The following is a 23534-nucleotide window of genomic DNA, read 5'->3' as shown; positions in this document are numbered from 1 at the left end:
AGCCACGTAATTACGTGACGCACGTTCATAGCTCTGTCTCCTAAGTTTGCTCCAAGCTGTTCCAATCAACCACGAATCAATCCAGTCATAGTCAATCAATCATATCTTATCTAAAAGGTCTTGATGATGAAAGAAGGTGTTGGGGGCAACACTAGGGGTTAAGTTTTGTAGGGTCAAGTAGGGCTATAACGTAAGATAGTTTCTGTGGACCTTGTGAACAGCTCTAAATTCAGGCATTACGAAAATAGAAAAACCTGTGTGAATCTGAACTTGCACAAAAAACAAGCTTGGTAACCGCCAACCAGGACTCAAGCAATGAGGTATCATTACCGATATTAAGCCATGCAAAGACTTCCCTTAGTCCTAGGATAAAGATTGTGGTGCCATGGGGCATGATACCAATCTGCATGCGGTAGCCTATAGGTCCCAGATTGGAAAATTTGATGTTTTTGGGTAAGAAATCCCCCGTGCAGAGAAGATAAAACAATAGCCATTTTACGTGCAATTTATTTTTATCCCCCACGTACTGAAGTAAATTTTCCAATCTGTTGTCCAACATTTGTTGTATTTTTGTTACATAATGTGTCCTGTTTTTGCATGGTTTCTGTTCTCTTTAACCCCCGGTTTGAATGATTGAACCAAGTATAATTAAGCCCAAAACACCTAATCCCAGGACCACCTAACCAACAACTGTTGGTTGAATAGTCCTTAGATTGAATTATCCTGGGTTTACTGTTATGTTAGTTGTATTGTCCTAAGTTTACTCATTCTGGATGTATCGTTTGTGGGTGGAATGGACCGAACATTTTTATCATGGATCTATATTTTTTCTGCCCAGGATAATTTTAGCTACAGAGTAAAAAGCTTGGTGATTTTCAACAAAATGGATGCTAAAAGTTTAAAGAAGAGAATCACTGAACTAGAAGCTGAAGTTGAAACGCTAAAAAAAGCAAGTACTCAAGGTCGTTCAAAGATTGAAAAAATGAGTGCTGAAGTAGTGGACTCAAATCCATACAGCCGTCTCATGGCACTGAAGAGGATGGGTATTGTTGACAATTATGAAACGATTAGAGATTACTCTGTTGCTGTCGTAGGAGTTGGTGGTGTTGGCAGTGTAACAGCTGAAATGCTAACCAGGTGTGGGATTGGAAAGTTATTGTTATTTGATTATGATAAAGTTGAGTTGGCGAACATGAACAGACTTTTCTTTCAGCCACATCAGGCTGGTTTGAGCAAAGTCAAAGCAGCTGAAGCTACATTGCGCGATATTAATCCTGATGTAGAGTTTGAAGTGCACAATTATAATATTACAACTATGGACAATTTTCAGCATTTCATGGGAAGACTAAAGTGTGGTGGTAAAATGCAAGGACAACCTGTGGATTTAATCTTGAGTTGTGTTGATAATTTTGAAGCTCGCATGGCGATAAATACTGCCTGTAATGAACTGGAACAAGTTTGGTTTGAATCTGGTGTAAGTGAAAACGCTGTGTCTGGACACATTCAATTAATAAAACCCGGAGAAACTGCCTGTTTCTCATGTGCTCCACCACTGGTGGTAGCTACACACACTGATGAAAGAACCCTAAAACGAGAAGGTGTGTGTGCTGCCAGTCTTCCTACCACTATGGGCGTTGTGGCAGGTCTTCTTGTACAAAATGTTCTGAAGTACCTTTTAAAGTTTGGCGATGTTGCATTTTATCTTGGCTACAATGCACTGTTGGACTTCTTTCCTACCATGCAGATGAAACCAAATGTCGATTGTAGTGACAGTGCATGCAGAAAATGCCAGAAGATATATCAGAAGCGTTTGGCTGAAGAGATTCCATCAGAACCAGAAAAAGGCAGCGAAGTGGAGGAACCTGTTTCCACTGAAAATGAATGGGGCATTGAACTTGTTGCAGAAACACTGGGAGATGATGGTGATAAAGAACAAAACCTTGATTTGGGAAAAGGAATAAAAGTAGCTTATACTTTACCCAGTAAAGATGACAAAGAAAATGATAACCCAGAAACTGTAACAACGAATACTGACTCTTTAGAAGACTTAATGGCTACTATGAAACAATTGTAGTGATATAGTCTATATGAAATCAAGTCAATTATCTCTGCTATAAGTAATGTATTGTAATTTTTTATCATTATTTTAGCAGTTTTTTAATTAGTGCATTCAGTGGGTAAACGTTTGTCACTTGTTGTTTGAAATTTTTTCTATGTAGATCTTGTCAGTACAGCAAACTTTAGAATAAGGTTATTGTTGTTGAATTGTAATTACCATTATATTTACAAATTGACATGGATGCTAGGTGCAATATTTTGGTTGTGTTTACTTGTTGTTTGTGCATGCAAAGTGTTAGATAATTTTATTATTCCTTCGGAAAAAGGAAATGGTAAAGGGTTTCAGAGAATTAGGCTAAATCTATTTGTCATTTACGTTTTTGTGGCTGTTGGTATTTAATTGCATAGCAAATTGTGTCAAATTTCCGATATGAGTTGCAAGACCAGAATTTGTGTCGTGTCATTATGCTATGTATGATATATGCTGTTGTTTGAATTTACTGCTTTAGTGCATGAGCAGTGTATTCTATTCCATATTCTTCCAAACTTGAAAATATACACATTTTTCCCCACCTCTTTTGTTTGCTACAGAATAGTTGAGTATATATTTGACTGAATTGACAAATTATCTGTGGTTTTACTCACTGGTACCTTTATTTCTTACATAAAGTTCTATATAGAGGTTTTATAGGTGACAGTTCCCCAAATGTTTAGCTCTGCATTATTCTGGGACTTTAAGAGGTTGCACTGTTTTGATGGTGATATGTTTTTTGTTTTAGAAGTTCAAATTTATGTAAATGTAGTTACTAAGTTTAGAATAACAGTATGGGTTTTCTGTTTGATTCGATTGTGATGTTTTCAACCCAAATTTTGTTTTTTGCATTTGGATGGATATTTTTTCTCTGGCACCTTTTCAAAGACTATGAGTGTCATCATCGTACAGTTCAAGTGATCTTTGCTGTAACTTTTGCCCTTTCCTGCACCATGTTTGAACTCATAATTTTTGAAATCATTGGACTTCTGGATATGGGATCAAGGTTTTTTCATTGGAAACTTAACCTTTATGTGATGCTATTTGTTGTTGTTGTGTTAGTGCCATTTTGCATTGCTTATTTCATCACCGGAAATATAAGGTTTCTTCAAAAATACAAGATCATCTCAGCTTGCATTTGCTGGACATTATTTGTTTATTTATTTTTAAAAATTGGAGACCCATTTCCTATCTTAAGTCCTCAACACGGAATACTTTCCATCGAACAAATCATAAGCAGGGTCGGTGTGATTGGTGTCACTGTTATGGCATTGCTATCAGGTTTTGGTGCTGTCAACTGCCCTTACACTTATTCATCCTACTTCTTGCGCCATGTTACTGATGCAGACATACATGCACTTGAAAGGAAACTACTGCAGACCAACGAGATGATCATCAGCAAAAAGAAAAGACTTGCAATTGCTAAACGTGCAGCTGAATCGCAGAGAGGCGAGGAAGTCACAAACGGTGGAGGAATCTGGGCACGATTTCGACCGTCCACACCATTAGCAACTACTGAAAATGTATCCCAATTGCAAGAAGATATAAGAATTCATGAGGAACTCAGTCGCCAATTGTTTTTAGAATCTGTTGATCTACATGCCACAAAAGATCGTATTGAATATTCAAAAACATTTAAGGGCAGATATTTTAACATATTGGGGTATTTCTTTTCACTTTATTGCATGTGGAAAATCTTTATGTGCACAATTAATATTGTCTTTAATAGAGTTGGTAAAAAAGATCCTGTTACCAAGGGTTTTGAAATTTTGGTTCATTATATGGGATTTGATGTTGATGTAGGGTTTTGGTCTCAGCATGTCTCTTTTATATTAATTGGGGTAATGATAGTTACCTCAATTCGAGGGTTGCTTATAACATTGACAAAGTTCTTCTATGCTATATCCAGCAGTAAATCTTCAAATATAATCGTTATGGGTTTGGCGCAAATTATGGGAATGTATTTTGTTTCTTCGGTACTCTTAATGAGAATGAATATGCCTGAATCATACAGAAAGATTATCACCCAAATTTTAGGTGACCTTCAGTTCCAATTCTATCATCGCTGGTTTGACGTTATATTTCTAGTTAGTGCCCTAAGTAGCATTGGTTTTCTCTATTTAGCTCACAAACAAGCACCTGAGAAGCATACTACTAAGGACCTAAAACTCTCATCTGCTTTTAGGGAGTAATCCTGCCAATTGTGCGTTTGATTTACGTAAATTTAGTTTAAACTCTTAACAGTATATAGATCTGTATTTAGTGCAATAACTTCTGTGATAAATGTTAAACATCTTTTGAAATGGCTGTGATATTATAATTGCAGACAAGAATATCCAAATCATATCACTTTGTCGCTTACGTATTGTCTTTAAAATTTGCAAAAATCTTTGTGCTTTAAAACGTTCTTTACAATAGATTTTGCTGTTGTAAAGCTTACAACAACCTAGCACCAAGTTGTAGAATAATGTTTGATGTTTTTTGCAGAAGGCTGCCACTTGCCATGCGTATTAGGTGATTCTACGTATTATTTCAAATATGTCACTTGGATAGCAACAGGTGCAGCATGAATGGTATTGAAAGAGTGAAGCTTGAGTGTAAGAGTTTACATCAATATCTCTGCACTCTTCCACAGGCTTTGTTGGAGTCTCTTTATGAACACCCAGCCACTTGCACTGTTGTATTTAGGTAAGTCCGTTAATACTGTAAACAAGCTGTTTGTTTTAAGAATACTGTAGGCTCCATCGATTCTTTGATACATTTAATATGTTTATATAAAAACATGAGAAAAAACAGTTTAGTTTTACCATCAGAATAAAATCTGTTATCACTATTCATTGACATTTTTAGGGAATTACCACAACTAGCAAAATATTATGTGATGCGGGTGCTCTTTGTGGACAAACCAATCACAAAAGTTGCAGTTACTTCATGGGCCACCAATGAAGCAAGGAGGTGTTAAGCTCTTTAATAATTAATAATTACCATATCCACTATTAGAAAAATTGTAGTGAATATCTTGTTATGTAAAAGTGTCTTATCTCACAGTGAGCACACAGAAGCTGTGGCAGCATTGTGTGATCTTCATGTGTGGAATGAAGTCATACTTCCTGGAGGCGTTTCCTCTGCGTATTCACTTAGTTTCACATTCAGGAAAAATTTGCAAAAAACACTTATTGGAGGGTTGGTATTATGTTTGATTACATTGACCAATATTCACTGCCCAGTTTGCTATTAGTTTAACCTCAATCAAATTCATAGTTAAATGTCAACATGGCTTACTATAATATTAGTTTACACAACTTGTATGTTTCAACCTTCCATGTTGTTTGAGTTTTGCACTGACAAACCATCACACTGCCATGTCCAGTATGAGCTCAAGTACAGACCCTTTTGAACAGACGAAAGCTTTTTTGATAAAATCGAAATTAACTTTTTAATCAAATTGTTTTTAAGATTATTAATAAATAACGCCTTATAACTATATATAACATGTTTATGGGTTCAGTATCATAAATAGGAATGTTGTTTTAGTGGTGAATCGTGGTCAAGCACTGCTCATCTAGGGCCAGACAAACATGCAAAAGATGTCGCTGAACTGGACAAATATGCCACAGAACGATGGGAAGCTTTGTTACATTTTCTTGTCGGTTCTGCTTCAAACTCGGCTATCTCACAAGATTTGCAAGATCTTCTTGTTCAGTCTGGCCTTATTCGGTATATGATGGTAACCTGTTGAAATGCATAAGTGATGATTTACCTTTTGCACCTCTCCAATATCTTTGATGAAAATTTAAAACTTTAACTTTTTTCATGTGGTTATTTGACCTTGCAGGGTTGGTGAAGAAGATGGACGGAGATACACAAATATTACTGCCAAAGGTTTTCAGTTTCTATTGTTAGACAGTGGATCACAGGCAATAATCATATTACTGTTGTCATAAATACAATCCAGTTTGTCTGTGTTTGATTTTTTCCCTGTAACTTAATGATTGCAAGTTGATCATTGAAATCAGATGAACGATGAAAAGTGTTGTTAAAATATGCCATAAAATACTATCGGCTGATGTAAAAACAAACTTACTGTTTTTGTTTACAGGTTTGGTTCTTTGTTCTTGAATACTTAAATTGGGTACGTGATAGAGGAATGAATTTGGTCCCCATTCTTCGTTTTATTTTTGAACTAAGTTTTTCTTCCGTGGGCAAAGTGAGTAAGGTTTGTTCATTGCCAAATGTCACTTGGAGTCAATCAACAAAGGCTAAATTTTTGCAGGACTTACCTACAGATGGCAAAGATGATCGCGTGTTGCAGTGTCTGCAACATTTTAGGGAAATGGGCCTTGTCATGCAAAGAAAGGTTATTTCAATTTTTAGTGTTTTTAAACAAGTTTTGCTTTTATGTTTATATTATTCAGGGTTTGTGTGGAATGGAGTTGATCATTATTCATGTTCTAGAGTGTTACTATAGTATCCAAGTTAAACATTTCATCTGTCATCAGAGAACTTCTCGACGCTTCTATCCCACTCGACTGGTCATAAATATTGCGAGCCGCATGCAAAATTCATCTTCTTCCGCGCTCAGCACAGGTTTTATCATTGCTGAAACCAACTACAGGATATATGCATACACAAGTAAGTAAAACCGTTTTGTGTAGAAGAAACCAGTATTTGTGTACTTAACGATTGGCTAGCACTTAACCTTCAATGTTCTTTAGATTCAGAGTTGCAATATGCGATTCTTGCCCTCTTTTGTGAAATGCTATACAGGTATGTTATAACTTTTGCATATGTTTTCTGTTGAAAGTTTTAAATGTATTTTCAAGGTGTAAGTATTCATGCAGTCAGGTGTATAAAATGTTATTAAATACAAATATTTTGCTAGAAATCCATATTTCCTGGTGCTGCTGTATTGTTATTATATACATTTTAATGGGTATAGGCCAGTCGGATCGGAGCCCAAAAAATGTTTACAGATTTTGCATTAAATTAGGATCCGCCACTACTTCGTGTTTTGGTATAAAACCAATCATTCTTATTTAAGTTTTTCTGATTTGTAAGCTAAATCTTACACCTGGTTTTGTAGGTGTGTTCTAATCACAAAAGACAATTTATAATAAGCAAGGCAGCTTTCGAAGTAAACAACTGTCATAGGTAGGGGCGGATTAACAGTCACCTTTGCCACTGCGTTAATCTGGTCCTGCTTACAAGGCAATAATCCCCATTCTTGTCCACAATGTAGCAAGCTGGTAGTTGGCATAAAATTTAATTTTAATAAGCCTGCCGGATATCCCAGACTTCCTAGACAAATTTGGGTCCAGCTGAACAATACTTTGCCTATCTGTCCCAAACATCTAATTCTAAACTATCGGTTTAGTTGTAAAAAATTGTAAATCTGTACATGTATAGTTGTTTTTGAAAGGTTCCCAAACGTATGCGTATTGCAGCTTACGCGAGAGAGTGTTCAAACTGCCGTTGTAAATGGAATCACTGCCGACCAAATATTACACTTCATAAGAGCTAACGCTCATCCGGATATGCTGAAGAACGTGCGTGAATGCAGTAATTTGTATTAATGTATACTGTTTAGTGTGCATTAGAGTAAATAACCAATTAAAATGTTTTTATGAAAGTAATGGAAGTACTCTATTTTAACATATGAAATTGTCCTTAAAGTTTATTTTACTGTTTGTTGATTGTCTATAAGGACCCTGTTATTGCTCCAACTTTGGCGGACCAAGTTCGATTGTGGGCCATGGAAAGGGATAGATTGACCTTCCAAGAGGGTGTTTTGTACAACCAATTTCTTGCACAACATGATTTTGAAGTGTTAAGAAACTATGCAAGGGTATATTAAATCTGTGCTCTGCTCTTTGCCAAGAAACCTTGCAGTTATTACTCCACATTTTTCCAAGTAAAAATTATAATTATTTTGTATTTACAGGAGCTAGGTGCTCTGGTATGGGAAAATGCAGCCAAACGAAACATGATTGTGACAAAAGACGCTCACGATCAAGTGAAACGTTATTGGAAACGCTATAAAAAGGAATCTGGGACCTAGTTCGCATTTTTTCTGGCGACCCCAATATTATATTTGTGACATCAAGTTGTCTTAGGCCTTGACGTTTACTGACCACGAAAGGTAGCGGTGCTTCGTTCCCTGTGTTTAGCTGCGCTCAAGACTAAGCGCCTCATCGACAAATTGGTACTGTTCTTTGCTAATGCAACCCATTTTCTTCGTTGCTTTCACATTTCAATAAAATTTTGACTTCATTATTATTACAAAATCAGTGTTTTTGGTTGACTGTACTTGCAATGTTAAAAATATTTTACAAACTCGATCGTTAAAACCTGGATAAAACTAACGTTAGAATTTTGACCGACAAGTGCAAAAGTTTTTTAAACGTTATGTGACGAAGATCGATGGTGACATCCATCAACCTTTAATTAATCTTCGTCACAGTTACAATAAATAGTACAGTAGCCTACAACAGTGTTAAAGGTAAATACGAACTTTATCGTCTTATTGTACGGTACCAACTGCATACCTCTAAGGATACATATGAATAAATATAAGATCACCGTGGGAAACGGGAATTGTAATTTCCTTAAAAAAAGCAAAAAACGGCTGGGATTTATTTTTGAGACTAGATAGTTTGCAAAGGCGCGAGATCACCAAAGCGTATAAGAAGAGTTAGCGGGGTAAAGTGCCAGCAGGCTGTGACTTTATAGGATGGATTGTCTTCGAGCTTGTAAGGAAAGCCAAAAAGTTTCTGCATTAAATAAAAATAATTTTCGCAACCGTTTTCCTGGACTAGTGATTAGTGTGCAATAACTTGCGGCACCCTTGCGAAACGTAAATGGAACCCCGGTTGAGAACCACTGCCCTAGTTAGTCAAATTCTGATGTTATTTGGTTGTGCACTTCTGGACTAGGGTCAAGTAGCCAGTCTACGAAAATACCCTGTGCTGAATTTTACAAAAAAGTGCTATTTTAATATTAATTTTTGGTCCAAATCATTACAATTTGATGCCCAGAATACTTGCAATTTAAAAAGAATCAAAGTGGGTTGACAATTTTCATTGTAAAGTATAAGCAATCGAAAAAATCTTGCGACCAAAAAAAAGTAGCGGCTGTAACTCGGAAAGGGTCTATTACAAAACATTTCTTGCAAATGTAGGCTATTTGAAGGTTTGGCAGACTGCAGTTTTTGTCGAGTTTGGGGAATATATTTCCCTGGGCTGTTGGATTCCAGCCACGCGGACTTACATGCCGCTGAGGTTTGCTTGTCTTTGCTGCGCGTTCGCGATGGTAAAAGTAAGCAGAAGTAGATTACATTTCTAATTCACGTCTGTGTATCACTTCTGCAGATTAGTGTTGTTACTTATTCATTTCTGCATAATAGTGTTGACCTGCAAAAATGTGAACTTCATGTCTGCCTCGCAGTATGCAAAGAATGTAGTCGTGAAGTTTGTGACATTAGAATTTTGTCTGTTGGTAATAAAAATCCACTCCGCAAACAATTCTTTGTTATTGTTTCGTTAAACGTTTTTGCAAAAATATTCTTGAATGATTTAGACCTTTTTGCTAGCCTACCAATTGGAGCTCTGGATCTGGTAATTTTATGCATTATAATATAAAGGTTTTACTTGAGAGTGTTTCAGCGATTATTGGTTGTAATTGTTATTTAGTGATTATTGTAATTGTTCACAAATTGTAACATGCCATTTCCTCTAAAATGTGAGAAGTAAACTTTTAAAGATCAAGTAACTCCTTTTAAAGAGCGCTAGTATAGACTGTAATGTATATACAAACTAAAATTCTTTTTATTGTAAAAAATCTGATGCTCTACTTAGATTGTAAAAATCTGACTCTCTACAACTTGCTTTATTTGTTAGATTCAGCTGAATAGGATCTGTTCACATACAGGTCATTTTATTGTATATGTACATCTATGTAATATGATGAGAACCTTGGTTGGAACTACCCTATTTTTTATTAGCTTAAGACATTTTACTCAATTTTGTGAGACTAATGGTGCAAATTTGACAAACATCAGTTTAGCTGTTTTTGAGCTATAGGCAAAACCGTTTTTTGACCATAAGGTGGCTTCATAGCAAAGTACAACAAACAAACTGCAATATCTCAAGGTTCCATCATTTTGTTTAGATAATTAAATTTATTCATTTAACCGCATGTTTGAAAGGGTAGGTTTTCTATGTACATAGTCCTGTGTATCTATGATTTACAACCTCAACTTTTTGAGATAGTAATGTTTGACCTTATAACTTTAAATTATTGAGAATTTAAATTAATGCCAAAACGCTTTACATAACTAAAAGTGACATCATAGTGTAAATGCAGGACATTTATAACAAGCTTTTAACATTTGTGGAGTTCTGAGTTGACCACATTTTTTATGTGTTAATGATGATTGGCTGTGGAGTCCAATCGATGCATTGTTCTAGAATCTAGATGAAAATATTTTGCTTCAGTCAATTTTTTCTGGCCAGAATGTTCTCAATAACTGTTCACTGCTTATTAAATTAGAGTAGTTGTCAATACTGGGCATATATAATTATATAACAACGAAAACCTTTGAGCTGCATGGCTAGACTACATGTACAGTATATACAGTTGTAACTGGATGATTGAAATACAAATTAGCTGCTAAAATTTAAGAAATGAGAATTGTGTTTCAGATTGATTGGCAACATGTATTTCATTGGCTATCGTTTAAAAAGTTAGGAAAATGTAATGTACGTAATGGCTCAATTGCTGTTTTTAAACTTCAGTGAACTCTCGTTAGCCACTGGTGACTGAGGTAGGAATATGGTAATTGGGTAGACAACAAGTTCTTTTCTTCACTATGACATTTTCTAGACCCGATGATCGTAATATGATAAAGTTTCACAGTACTTATTTTATTGGTTTGTAGGTTATCATAATAGCTAGACTAGAGTTGCATGTATAATAAGTTTATAACTTATTTATTCTTTTCACTTATTTGTTCAAATTGCACGTACATGTAGATTTAAATGCTTTTTTTGTTTATAGGTCAAAAATTTTAGTAGCTTGGTAAATTATTTGACCCAAGAATGGTAAGAAATAAAGCTGTTGCCACCAATATTCCCATAATAAAAACATTAGAGAAATGTCAGTCAAATGGCCACGCACCTGAAGAGGAGAGGGTGTCATCAAGTCCAAACAAATCACCTCAGTACGATTCTTTACCAGTATCTTCTATCAAATCTGGAGGTTTCTTCAAGCTTGGATCACCGAAATCAATCAATACAAAAGACCTCATGAAACCATTGATCAAATCTACAGCAGGAATGTCACCCAAGATTTGGTCGGCTGAAAAAGGTTTTGGCGACCTTGCAAATAACCTATCAAATGATGACAATATACCACAGAGAGATATATTCAAATCATGCAGTTCCCCAGATAAGAAATTGTCCATAACCAAGCATGTGAATGGCCTGGTAAAAACTTCACCACAGTCTCTGAAGTTAACGTACAAGGCTAAAAACAATGAAATCAGGGGACCCAATGTCAATTGCAACTCAGTCAAAAGTGAAGAAACTTCAGATCATGGATTGTTTCACATCTCCAGAATGAAAGCGCAGCCTGCCTTGTATAGAAAAATGTTTGGCATTTTTAAGGAGGGTAGTGATGTGTTAGCTCGTTGGTCTGATGGTCTGTCTTATCTTGGGACTGTTTGTAAGGTAAAGTGCTTATTTTTGTGTTCCCACTAATTCCCACTAAAGTTAACATCTATATATTTAGTTAAAAAATGCAGACAATTACATAGCAAAGTGGTTTGCTTGTGTTAGGTGTCTGATTTTGAACACCATTGTATGGTGCAATTCGAAGACAAGTCTGTCTTCAGAGTCCACTTTAAAGATTTGCAACCAATCAATGGTGGTGACAAATCAGATGATGAAGAAGATAAACTGCTGTTGGATGAAGTAGACTCAGATTTAACATGTGCTTTATGCCGTGATGGGAAATCAGAACCACCAAATGACATTGTTCTTTGTGACAAATGTGGACAAGGTTTGTACTAAAGTTTCAGCTATGTAAATATTAAGAATGAGAGTGAGGCTAATATAAACTCAAACTCACAGTCACCTTACTTTCAAAAATCCAGTTTATTCAATCATGTTTATGCCTTTGTAGTGTATTCAGATATCTCACTTGAAATTTCCACATAGTTGTTAAGGTGGACAGGAAATCATACTGCAGTACAATATGTTCTGTAGTTTGATGGCAAAACAGCTAGTACAAAGATATGTGTTACACTGAATATATATCACCAAACGAATTCTTGTTTTCATAAACCAGACAAAACCAATTATAATTTTGTTGAAATAAATCCGGAATAGATATTTTTGGAGACTACGCAAATGTTTTGGCTATAGCGTCATGTTGTAAGCCAAATAGGACAACATGTTGATAAAATTTAATGGCTTGATACCCATACGTATTGGTTCATTGACCTGCATGATATTTGTGCTCGAATGAAACGGAATAATTTTACTCTTGTCACATCCCTAGTATTCTTGTTGATATGAGGTCAAACAATTAGTATTTTGCTAAGTATCGTCCTGCATAATTTGAAAAGTTTTAGATAAATCGGGCAGTAAAATAAGGATATTAATTTTTTTGAATGTATGATGCAATTTGCTTTTATATTTAAATATGTCGTAATAACTAACGCAAAATGACACATGTGTTTACAAAAGGTGAAATTTAAGTCGATAAATTTTTTCCCAGGTTATCATCAGCTGTGTCACGTTCCAGTGATCGACACCAAAGTTATAAGTGAGGATGATGTATGGCAATGTCGTACATGTGTCTTTGCTGCTGTAGCACGAAGAGGAGGTGCTGATTCAGATGGTCCTGGTGGTGAGGATGGTTTTCAAATATTTAGTTTGCTTTACAGGTCACAAAAGCCTTAAATGTGCTTGTTGATATAAAAATAAAGCTAAATCCGCTTAAGTTAACACTTGGCACAAAACCCCAGTAAGCTTTTGTTGTTTGCTAGGTACAAGTAGGTAAACACAACAGTGAGCAGTTGCTGTGATTGATTTCCCAGTGTTTTTTTTTATATAGCTACTGCTTTAAGGCACATGAAACAAGTTCTACCTTACGACATCAGCTCACTAACTTGGGATAAAGGGCATAAAACAAATACAGAAGAGGTTGGTAGCAGTTTTTATGGACATTTATATTGTTTAAACCAGACATCACCAAACTACGGCCCAGGATGTTAGTGTGCCTGGTCTACCTTACTGTGCAACAAATGACCTTACTGTATTGTAGCCTATTGAACAAAGCGGGAATCCGGCCCGCAGTCGTAAGTTCTTATACTTATCTGGGCTTTGGCGCTTGGAGGAAAAAGCATGATGATGCTTGCTATAAACTAAGTGTTGTTCAGATCAGCAAATTTTATGTTTAATTGACCTTGATACCTCAGGTATACTGTTATTGTGGAGGACCAGGCGACTGGTATTTGAAAACCTTGCAATGTTGCCGTTGTCAGCAGTGGTTTCATGAAGGTACAAATTCACTTAGTGTATGTTGATAGTTAGTCAAAACAATTTATTAATGGTGAGTTTTTAACTTTTGATCTTGGTTTTTCAACTTTTTGTCTTTGTCATTAAATGATAAAAAATTAAGTTTTTTTTTCAGCCTGTATCCAATGCCTAGAATATCCTATTCTTTATGGCGATCGTTTTTTTCTTTTTGTTTGCTCTATTTGCAATCATGGAAACGAATACGTCAAACGTCTTCCAATGAGATGGTATGATAGTGCCTTGCCTAACTATCACTTCAACTATTATAACAATAACAAGTTACATATATCATTGCAGGGTAGATGTGGTTCATCTCGTTTTATATAACATTACAATTGCAAAAACTGTCAAGTACTACGATTTCCATGGTGCTATGATTCCATTTTTTGTCCAACACTGGGAATCGCTTCAATTGGGAGATGTAATTGTGTTCTGTTCCTTTACAGCAAGCCTATGCTATACTGTAGTGTTTTCATTTTTAGGTTTTCAGTCTCAACATTTTGTTAAAATCCATTTGTTGAATTTTTTAGCTCGTTCATGAAGCATGTACTCGCAGCCAGTTGAAGGACCGGGTTTTGGAAACTTTGCAAAATAATAAAACGAGGTATATCAGCTGTGCTGAACTAAAGCGGACGAAATAGTACCACTTAGTCACTCCAAGCATTGTTATAGATCATATTGATTCATTTAACCACAAACTTACATTTACAGATTTCAATGCGGAAGTGAAAGCAAAAAGGCAAAAATGAGCTGGGGTTTACGTACACGTTCCCCACCAGTTCCCCCCACAGTTAATGTGCCACTCACTGGCATTATCGACGAAGAGTTACTGAAATCCCTCGACCTTCGCCATGGCTCGTTATTACTGAGGTGCAACTGGTCGAGAACTCCGCACTTTTTTCGAAAGCGATTGCGTTTTGTTCTGGCATCTAACAGCACCGGGAATGTTGCAATTTGATAACTATACAAAGTGCACAGTGATTGCATATAACTACTATCAGTTTCAGATAAATTGATGACTATATTCTGTTTTGCTTTCATGCTCCCATACAGTTGTAGCTCTCAATTTTTAGCAAGTTTTAATTTTAGAAAATCCTTAATGTAACCCAACACACTGACACACACCATGGCTGCTCATTGAAAAGACGCTTTAGTTTATCATAAGCTGTCACGTTGGGACGCGCTTCGGTGGAATACATTCATCGTCTCAACCAAATATAGATTAAATTTTGGAAAATTATTTTAGCGATTCTCCGACTCCTTTAAAACGAAGTGGTCCCGGAGATCCTGATGACGTAAACGAAGCGTCACCTTCAAAGAAGCTACACAGGGAATTAGTGGAGGTCGCAATTTCTATTGGTATTCTTTGGTTTTGTGGAGCAAACGTTATGTTTATCCGTTTGTGTTACGTTCTTATTATATTAACTTTCAGAAAGAATGGCGTGGTGGTAATAACCATATTCAAGATGGAGCTGGCCTCAATTCGACTGCCGACAATATTTTTGATAGGTAAGTCACTAAAGTCAGATATGTAAATGTGATTAGTTCTTTGGTTCAAATTGGCTTGTTTTAGTATTTGTCAAGAGAGTTTTACGAAAAAATTGCTTTTCTGTACCAGGCTGTCAAGCAATTTTGGGAAAAACTTCGCCGATCTTCCAGAAACTTCACTTGGGTGAGTGAGTTTGGAACGTTCGTATGACGTTTTGTTTCTTAAAAAGCCTATTGCGTTGTTAAAAAAACCATTCCAGCGGAAGGAAATCTTACAACGGGAATTACATCTTATTTAGAATTACTTATAAATATCAATTCTCTTGTTGTTGGTTTTTTGTGATAGAACTTTTATCGGTGTTGATGTTCGTATATGGTTTCAAAAGTATCATTTAAGCAGTTTTATTTTATAACCTTAAACGATTTAATGTCTCCATTCACAACATCTCAGTGGACCGGAGCAACCAAAGCGCAGACGAGGGCGTCCGCGTAAGGAGGGATTTCCCGCTCCCAAATTAAGGGGTTCCTCAGTAGGAAGAGGTCGTGGTCGACCTGCATCCACCGGCGGAAAGACGAAAGGCAAGGATGCGGCAAAAGCTAAAAAAGCTCCTTCATTCACAAGTGAAACAATGTCCGTTATCCCGTTGAGTGAGCTCTTCCAGGATTTGCAGGGTCCTCAAAGCACCGACAACTTCCCTGGGTGAGTATTAAACAATATCGTGGCCACAGACCGCTATTTGAATGGAAAGGATAGTAAATATAATTTTTATTTTATACCTGATGCTGTTCAAATGACCCGACCTGATTGTGCAACGTCATAACTTACTAATGATAAACTGTGTACTTATCTGCCGAATGACTTGACTAGTTTTTCTCATGCTTCTACAGGAATACTCGCTGTAAATTGTAAAACATACAAACTTTATTGTTAAAACTCAATTCCTTGCGTTTAATTGCAGCCACGTGGCATACGACAAAGACCTGCGTCGTTCCATGGCTCGATACTTCGGGGCAGAGGGTCGAATAGCTTGTGGAGAACGATTTCGCGTCCTAGCGAAGCGTGTGGTGAGCGGTGCGTCGTCGGACAACGGTGCTGGTCCAAGAGTGGAATACCTCATTGAATGGGAGGGCTACACCGCCAAGCAACTGCATGAGAGCGGACGAAAAAGATGAGAGTCTTCTTGGTGCTCTCATCTTGGGAAATGCCGAGTTTTAGCCCAAGTGAAATTGCCAGTACAGACACTCTTCCAAGATTTTCGTATAGTAGTACAGAGAAAAACTTCCTTTTTTTTAATATTTTTGTTTGATTTCAAAAAAATTGCAATTTTTCATTCGTTTTATAAACTAGCTGATCATGCAAAACCGACAGTAATTTTTATATAATTCCCGTCTTTGCTTGACAACAACGATTAAGGCTGAAAAAGTGACCGGGTTATAACATTTATCCAACTCAATTTTGGTGAAATCCGGAAGCAGTTAAAAGCCATTTATTTCCATCCATTAAAATGGTTGTCGGAAAGAAAATTCATGTCTATTGCACTTCTGCATAGGTGCAGTAAAAAAAAACTCTCGTGTTAAAAATGTCTGTTGGTCAACATTCTGTGATCACAAAAAATCATAATTTTTTTTTTTAAACCTAGAGATTTACACTACCCTTTTTTGACTCAGTGAGTTTTTATTCTTTCAAGGCCAACCGAATGAGTTACTTGTTGTTATGCTTTGTGTAAGATTAAAGTTTTTGATTACGAAATCATTTGCTCTCTCTCTTAGGGTCATGCATTCACCAGCTTGGAAGCAAGAGATCAAGGTGCATTGTAATCAAGCCCCTGGGTGGCATAGGTCGGGCTCGAGGGACTTGAAAATGAAGTAAACACTCTTGAACTTAATTAAGTTACTTCGAGTTATCTGAAGTTAACAAAATTGGCGGAAAGAAACAATAAAAGTGTAACCTTAGACTTTAGAGCTTTTTCATAAAATGCAAAGTTTGTTTGATCTGAAAACCCTTTTGATGTTTTGTGATATTAGCATTAAACGTCACACAGCTAATGTTGAGTTTTACAGCCGTTTAGGTGAAGTAACTAGTTCTTTCGTGTAGGCTTCCAAAGTACTTAAAATAATGGTGGAAACCTACTGCTGTTATCTTAATTGAGTTCAATAGTTTACATAAGTTTTTTTATTGTTGGTTGTTTTTCTGTAACCTAATATTTACAGGGTGTAATATGGGTAGTAACAGCCTCTACTCGGGTGCTTAATGCTGTGCGCTGAAGTCCGCGTGAGGGTTTTAGGATGAAGAGATATTACATTATAGAACCCAAATTGAAACGTTCGCGCGATTTCCAGAAAGTGGCTGACTGGGCAGCAGCTTGGGTTTGCGGGCCCAAAATGCGTTGAAAAACAAGTACTTATAACAGAAGAATTGATTTAATTCTGATGTTCAATTATATTCAAGTACTTCCGAGTTTGCTCATTTAAAATATTTACGTTTGACACTTTATTTTATTTCTCCGCGTTTTTAAGTTATTGCGTTCACTGTCCATTTATACCTGTGAGTTCGGTGCTGCACACAATCCTTCCAAACGTCGACTCGCGTGAAATCATTCTTAAAATCATAGGTCATAAATCATGGACCGAGAGTGCTAATTACATAATCACCTTTGTTTGGTTCTAAACAAAATCAGTAGTTGGAGTTTTTCCAGTAAAAGATAATTTTTGTTGGTAAACTTTGCTAGCCAAGCTATAACATGTAATTTCACTTCAAAGCATGAAGACGTTGTTGTATTTGTAACCTACTTTTGAACATCCATGCAATTCAACTTAAATTAAAACTTCTTCGCATCAAAAAGTAACGTTTTGGCTAAATTCTGGAGGACGATTAAAATGCATCAATTGCATTACACGTGGTTGATTTACCAAACAAATGCGTCCATACATTCCTGTTTCTAAACAAATAGCTCATATCGTTCAAACTTACATCTCCAACAACATGATGTCGAATTAGTTCTCCTGTTCTAAAATTGGTTATTAATTTACGCACTTTAGAATCAATAGCGCTTTGTGATAGGCTACTCAACAGAAACGTACCTATTTAAAAAAGATCTCGAATCTTGGGAATACCAAAAAAAGATTCGATATTGGAGCAAATCCGTCTTTGCTGGCTTTCAGCTTTTTTCAGACTACAAAACTGAAGACAAGCCAATAAACACACAAAACGTTGTTGCTGAACAAACGAAATTTGTAAAAAAATTCAGGTATACCACTGGCTGTAGGATCGATCGACTAGGTTGATTTAGAATTAGACATAGACCAATAACCAGAGTTACCATACCGTCCTTATTTCTAATATTTGTCCTTATTTTAAAGGTCCGTGTCTTAGAAAATTTTTATTTTGTCCGTTTTTCTAAGAAATATCCTTATTTTCACTTGCGTCCTTAGTTTCGTCTTATTTTTAGGGCCGAGGTTCGTATTTTGGGCATTCTGACAAGAAAGAGATACCAAAATTAAGAACATGCAGATAGTGTCTCGTTGTTTTTTCAAAATACCGACTTTTAGCACTTTTCAAAACCGTTGCACATAGACCATTTTGATGATTTCGAACAACTAAGTTTTTATTACAACTAACTGATTGCTAATTCAAAAGCAACCTCGTAAGATGGTGGGCCTACTGACAAAATCATCTTCATTTTTACGTTTGATGCTTATTAGCAATAATTTATATAAGAGCGCAAAGGTGACACAAAAGTTTCCCAACATCACTCGATAATGATGGTTTTTATAATGTTTTGCGCATGTCAAACAGCTGGCACAAACAGATTCAAACGTCATGACAAAGCTATAAACAGGGTTACCGTTCCGTGCTTATGTCTATTAAGGTTTGTGCTTATTTGCAAGTAATGTCTATTTTCAAGTAATGTACTTATTTTCAAGTAATGTACTTATTTTCAAGTAATGTCTTAGAAAATACTAATGTGCTTATTTCTACGAAACGTCCTTATTTTCACTTGCGTGCTTATTTTTGTCTTGATTTTAGGGCAGAGGTTCTTACTTTGGGTTTACATATAGGCCTACATTTCGAGCCCTTTTGTATACCATTTTGTACCAAAGAGATACCAAAATTAAGAACAGGCAAATATTGTCTCGTTTTTTAAGAACATTGATTTCCTTCTCCTGTTGTGCACTGTTTAAGGTGGTATTCTTCTTTCGTCTCCTAATCGTCCTTGTTTTTGAGTCGAGATCGATGGCAACCCTGGCAATAAGGTAAGTACGCCTACATTGTGAACAGGTTTTTGTAATACTGTTGCTGTGTGATAGACAAGGTTGGAAGGTCATTTATGCTTGTCGAATGTAGCTTTTCTTTTTCATATTCGACATTATCCAACATTTGCGACGTTTCCACCAGAACTTCAAGCTTCATCGGTTTTCACGATTTTCCCTTTTTTATTGCCTTTAATAGTTCAGCCTTTTCTTTGCGCCTTTTTGCTAGTTGCTGGTTATATTCAATATTTTGTACTTCACGTTCCTATAAAAAATAGTTTTAAGCCAGTTGTGAACGCTTTGAAGATATTTCGCTCCTATAGTTTACAGGAATTAATTCAAAGCTGTATTCTGCATCTTTTGTTATAAACTTCATCAGCTTTGCGTATGACCAATATAAGGCTACTATAGTACAATATTATCACTTATGCACTTACTTCAACTACGCTGTTTCGCAATTTTCGAGATGATATACCTGGCTGCGGGCAAATTTCGTCGTCCTGAGATTTTGACGCGTTGCGGTTAATGCCACAATCTGCAGATCAAAACTTTGGTAGATACTGGACAAGAAGCCTAAGCCAATGGCAGTATATACCAAACTATATGAAGCTCTTTCACGAAAATAGGCTATTGCACAAAAACGAAATCAATTATTGTATATAGCAAACCTCTGCATAGGAACTTCATAATTGAATCTAAGCCTTCCAGAGCAATTACTAGTAAAAAATCATTTACAATCTGTTAGTGGTGGACAAATAAAAACTCATGCGAAATTAAGAATACAGTATAGAGGCTTTGTAAATGATTCTACTATATTTTGAAGTGTTTGTTTTTCAAGAACAGTATAGCCTACTCGCTGGTGGAAATTCCATTAAATTTGGATCTGGTAAAACTAAACTTTCCAAGGTCCTAATGAAGCAAAGTTCTCTTGGTAGGTAACGAATTTGATTGGTACCGGAAACATCACAAACTTTTAGACTTTTCAGTGAATCAAAACTTTTCGGTAGGCAGGTTAAAATGTTATCTGCAAAATACACGCCTGCAATTACTTATAAGAATAATGTAAATATGCTGTTACCAAACAAGTGTATACGCGCATGCTGATGTTGACCAGTCAAGGCATAGGCCTTCCCTAAGCAAAAAGAGCAACTGTAACTGATAATAATAATTAATAATAATTAATCGATCACATGAATTGGCCTAGCCCTATACCATCTATTTTCTGTAGTTTTGTTCGATCTAATTTGTTCAATCCTTTTTTTCTATGAATCTCACGGTAAAGCCGATATAGCAGTCAAGTTGGTTAGCCAGTAATTTATTTAGTTTAGGCAATATATTCCACTAAAAGTCCGTAACAGTTTTAATAAAAAACTGCAAATTTGTGCATGTAGCATTTACAATCAAATCACAGCAAGAAGTGTGCAAGTATAGTGTATTAGGCTTACTTTGGCCTAAGTTAGCTAAATTGTACGAATCATCGCAGTATGGATATTGGTAAGCTTATACATGTACAAATAGGCAATCACATGGAGATAGATCTTGTAGTATAAAGACGCTTATAGATTGAGATAGCTTATACTGTAATACAACAGTAAAGCTGCAAACTTTTTGTGGAATTTCACTCCACATACAGAAATATCTAATGTTATTTGTAGCAGAGCAAAATTTCAGTAATTCTAATGTCATATAACAGAAATAAAACATACGTTTGCTAACTCACCTCGGGCGGAAAACTTTTCCAGTTTCTCCAGTTGACCGAATGAGAACGGTAGGTCAGATAGCATGTTGTTTTCAACGTTTAGTATCTTCAAATAACATTAAGCTAAGTCGGTTAACGGTTCCTTGCTTACCTATGCAGTTGCCATTTCAAAACATGAAATTAGTTACGTGTTCACTGGTAACTTATTCAGTTACTTTTTCTCAGTTGAAGTGTTAAAATCACTTGTTAGCCATTATAAAAGTCATGATTTTAAGATAAAGTTACAAGCATTCGTGTAAATTTGAATAATTCCATACATTTTCAAATCAATTCCTACAAATTTATGCACTTTTCAAACCATTTTTTAAAAATTCAAATAAATCAATTTAATTAAAAATAGACTCATACAAAATCAAATTTTAATTAAATAGAATATCATGTAAACACGAATAAATTCAAATTAATGGATAAAAAAGCAAATACGTTTTTGTTTAACTTGAAATACATATTTAGCCTAAATATTAAAATCCAATTATATAAATTCAAGCATTTGATTCGAATTGAAAGACACATTAAAAACCCAATGTGCATAAGCATAAATATTCATAAATATGCAATATTATATGCATACTTTGTGCAAATTATTATATGCACAAAATTACAATGGACATGTTTGCTTGGTATACGGTATGATTATTTTTATCCTCGTACTGAGGAAAGTCTTTGCTTGACTTAAACCAAGCGATGATTCCTTATCGTTCAATCCCCGGTTACCGAGCAAGCCGTTATGCAAGTACCGATTGTCACACAGTATTCGTTTTTTATTGTTTATTGTATTGTCCGAAAGTAGAACAGTTTAGCAGGTCCACTAAACAAACGCAAACGTCGTGCCTTACCCAAGAGCATTAAAACTGTAGCGCCACTGGGTATCGAACGTGCTCCACTTTATTGCGAGCACAACGCTCAATAAAAATTCAACCTCTTACCATAAGATTTTGCAAAAGACCAATGTCTTCTGGAAGTGTAGTTAGTCTGTTATCGTGAAGATCCAAAACCTAAATGGTGCATAAATTATTTATGTTTACCATTGTGGATGCTACAAACCAAATCAAATTTTCTGGCTAGAGCACTCGCAAGCTTCAGATGATATTGTTTGAGGTACGGCTACAATTGCAAATGACTTGGCCATAATCAATAATAGTTTAGTAATTTCAATCAAATTTAATGGTCAATTCTTTTCCATATAGTGACAGATTTCACCACGATAACGTCTGAATGAAATGCAAACCTTATCGGTTCTGAAATATCGATCTTATATTTGGTTGAGTTAAACGTTAAAGAATCGATTTTTCAAAAACAGCTTGTACAAGCCCGTATAGGTATAGAATACATTCGCATTTTTGCCGATATCATACATTAGGTTTTTAAGACACTTTGAAATAAAAAGCTAACTTACGTTAGATCTTTAGAAAAACAACAAAATGTCCGTATTCGAGATATGTTTTTATAGTTATTAAATATATTTCGGTCAAACTGTTTACCTTATAACGCTACAACAACGTCTTATACTTATAGGGACTTGTAACTAACGTAAGAAAAACGATATTTTCATTCAGTTTCGTTTCGTGTAACAAACGTACCTGAAGCGTCTTTAGATCGCCCAACATACCTCCAGCTTTAAGAGATTTTAGAAGGTTGGTGTGTAAGATTAATGTCTGAATGTTCTTTGCTTGGCACATAGAAAATATTGGCGGAAGACTTCTCAGTTCACAGTTACTAAGGTCAAATATATCACTAGCTTCACACTTAGCCTCGAGCATTAACGATTTGCAACGACGTTTGGCTTCTTCACTTTGGTTTTTCCTGAAACATTGAAGGCAAGCCATGACACAATCGATTCTGCGGGCTTATGCTGCTCATGCAACTGTACAGAAATTTTTACGAAACATATTCCTGTAAAATAAATGATTTCAAATTTTTAATAAAAAATTACTTACGTAGACAGTTTTAAGAAAAGTATGTGTATTGTGTGGTTGTTTTCGTTAACGCAGAGATATAGAAACCGGCTAGATCCGTTACGCATAACGGTAACCAAATAAGCTGCCATTCAATTCTTAGCCAAATACCAGAAATATATGACAGAACTGTACGCCAACAACGAACCGCCAAACCGGGTTAATAGGCTACTGGGCTGGTAGTTTTACATTTCTGGCTCATTTCAGAAACTAGAAACTTTTCATTCTAACCGTTTCAAATTATACGCTACATCACCAATATGCTTTATGCCATCGCTAGTCTTCACAGCAAACTATAAACCTTCCGACATTTTATTATTATTGCTTTTTTTCCTGAACACGGCGCTAGTATACTTTGTTTATCCATTCGTTTTGTTTCCACTGCTTGTCGGGTGCGTATAGTGCAGTGTTTC

At 35.8% G+C, this 23534-nt stretch overlaps 5 protein-coding genes across 5 annotated transcripts; 4 read left to right on the top strand and 1 right to left on the bottom strand.

Moving 5' to 3' along the window:
• The first annotated feature begins 564 nt into the window (after positions 1 to 564).
• On the top strand, positions 565 to 2839 carry LOC143469747 (ubiquitin-like modifier-activating enzyme 5). The gene has a single exon (XM_076967554.1). The coding sequence runs from the start codon at positions 794 to 796 to the stop codon at positions 2072 to 2074; it is 1281 nt and encodes a 426-aa protein (XP_076823669.1). The 5' UTR covers positions 565 to 793; the 3' UTR covers positions 2075 to 2839.
• A 43-nt stretch (positions 2840 to 2882) lies between these two features.
• Positions 2883 to 4578, top strand: LOC143469745 (Golgi pH regulator-like). Its single transcript, XM_076967551.1, has one exon. The coding sequence runs from the start codon at positions 2884 to 2886 to the stop codon at positions 4279 to 4281; it is 1398 nt and encodes a 465-aa protein (XP_076823666.1). The 5' UTR covers position 2883; the 3' UTR covers positions 4282 to 4578.
• Positions 4501 to 8395, top strand: LOC143469746 (general transcription factor IIH subunit 4-like). Its single transcript, XM_076967552.1, has 12 exons — positions 4501 to 4777; positions 4940 to 5044; positions 5138 to 5272; positions 5624 to 5806; positions 5925 to 6006; positions 6189 to 6296; positions 6363 to 6446; positions 6589 to 6721; positions 6805 to 6856; positions 7509 to 7635; positions 7794 to 7934; positions 8031 to 8395. The coding sequence occupies exons 1-12, from the start codon at positions 4656 to 4658 to the stop codon at positions 8145 to 8147; spliced, it is 1389 nt and encodes a 462-aa protein (XP_076823667.1). The 5' UTR covers positions 4501 to 4655; the 3' UTR covers positions 8148 to 8395.
• Positions 8396 to 10692: 2297 nt separating this feature from the next.
• LOC143469743 (metal-response element-binding transcription factor 2-like) lies at positions 10693 to 16906 on the top strand. Its single transcript, XM_076967549.1, has 15 exons — positions 10693 to 10910; positions 11144 to 11814; positions 11923 to 12145; positions 12866 to 12997; positions 13205 to 13293; positions 13569 to 13650; positions 13784 to 13895; positions 13966 to 14089; positions 14199 to 14272; positions 14380 to 14538; positions 14915 to 15011; positions 15101 to 15177; positions 15287 to 15340; positions 15608 to 15856; positions 16116 to 16906. The coding sequence occupies exons 2-15, from the start codon at positions 11185 to 11187 to the stop codon at positions 16327 to 16329; spliced, it is 2316 nt and encodes a 771-aa protein (XP_076823664.1). The 5' UTR covers positions 10693 to 10910; positions 11144 to 11184; the 3' UTR covers positions 16330 to 16906.
• Positions 16907 to 18908: 2002 nt separating this feature from the next.
• Positions 18909 to 23079, bottom strand: LOC143469496 (uncharacterized). Its single transcript, XM_076967209.1, has 7 exons — positions 22747 to 23079; positions 22093 to 22161; positions 21128 to 21212; positions 20261 to 20431; positions 20076 to 20123; positions 19845 to 19942; positions 18909 to 19672 (listed from the first exon to the last, which is right to left on the bottom strand). The coding sequence occupies exons 1-7, from the start codon at positions 22990 to 22992 to the stop codon at positions 19574 to 19576; spliced, it is 816 nt and encodes a 271-aa protein (XP_076823324.1). The 5' UTR covers positions 22993 to 23079; the 3' UTR covers positions 18909 to 19573.
• Between the last annotated feature and the right edge of the window lie 455 nt (positions 23080 to 23534).

Source organism: Clavelina lepadiformis, chromosome 8 (genome assembly GCF_947623445.1).
Source record: "Clavelina lepadiformis chromosome 8, kaClaLepa1.1, whole genome shotgun sequence".
Lineage (NCBI taxonomy): Eukaryota > Metazoa > Chordata > Ascidiacea > Aplousobranchia > Clavelinidae > Clavelina > Clavelina lepadiformis.
The sequence above is the reverse complement of the archived record's forward strand: the minus strand, read 5'-3'. Positions and strand labels throughout refer to the sequence as shown.

Bases quoted from the DNA above. Each gene is read 5' to 3' on its own strand.
- LOC143469747 (XM_076967554.1), top strand. From the start codon at position 794: ATGGACCGAACATTTTTATCATGGATCTATATTTTTTCTGCCCAGGAT.
- LOC143469745 (XM_076967551.1), top strand. From the start codon at position 2,884: ATGGGTTTTCTGTTTGATTCGATTGTGATGTTTTCAACCCAAATTTTG.
- LOC143469746 (XM_076967552.1), top strand. From the start codon at position 4,656: ATGAATGGTATTGAAAGAGTGAAGCTTGAGTGTAAGAGTTTACATCAA. The intron at 5,807-5,924 runs GTATATGATGGT...TTGACCTTGCAG, and splicing joins GTTCAGTCTGGCCTTATTCG to GGTTGGTGAAGAAGATGGAC. The intron at 6,722-6,804 runs GTAAGTAAAACC...AATGTTCTTTAG, and splicing joins CAGGATATATGCATACACAA to ATTCAGAGTTGCAATATGCG.
- LOC143469743 (XM_076967549.1), top strand. From the start codon at position 11,185: ATGGTAAGAAATAAAGCTGTTGCCACCAATATTCCCATAATAAAAACA. The intron at 15,341-15,607 runs GTGAGTGAGTTT...ACAACATCTCAG, and splicing joins CTTCCAGAAACTTCACTTGG to TGGACCGGAGCAACCAAAGC. The intron at 15,857-16,115 runs GTGAGTATTAAA...GTTTAATTGCAG, and splicing joins AGCACCGACAACTTCCCTGG to CCACGTGGCATACGACAAAG.
- LOC143469496 (XM_076967209.1), bottom strand. From the start codon at position 22,992: ATGGCTTGCCTTCAATGTTTCAGGAAAAACCAAAGTGAAGAAGCCAAA. The intron at 22,162-22,746 runs GTACGTTTGTTA...TGCACCATTTAG, and splicing joins GCGATCTAAAGACGCTTCAG to GTTTTGGATCTTCACGATAA. The intron at 20,124-20,260 runs GTAGGCTATACT...ATTTTTTACTAG, and splicing joins AATGGAATTTCCACCAGCGA to TAATTGCTCTGGAAGGCTTA.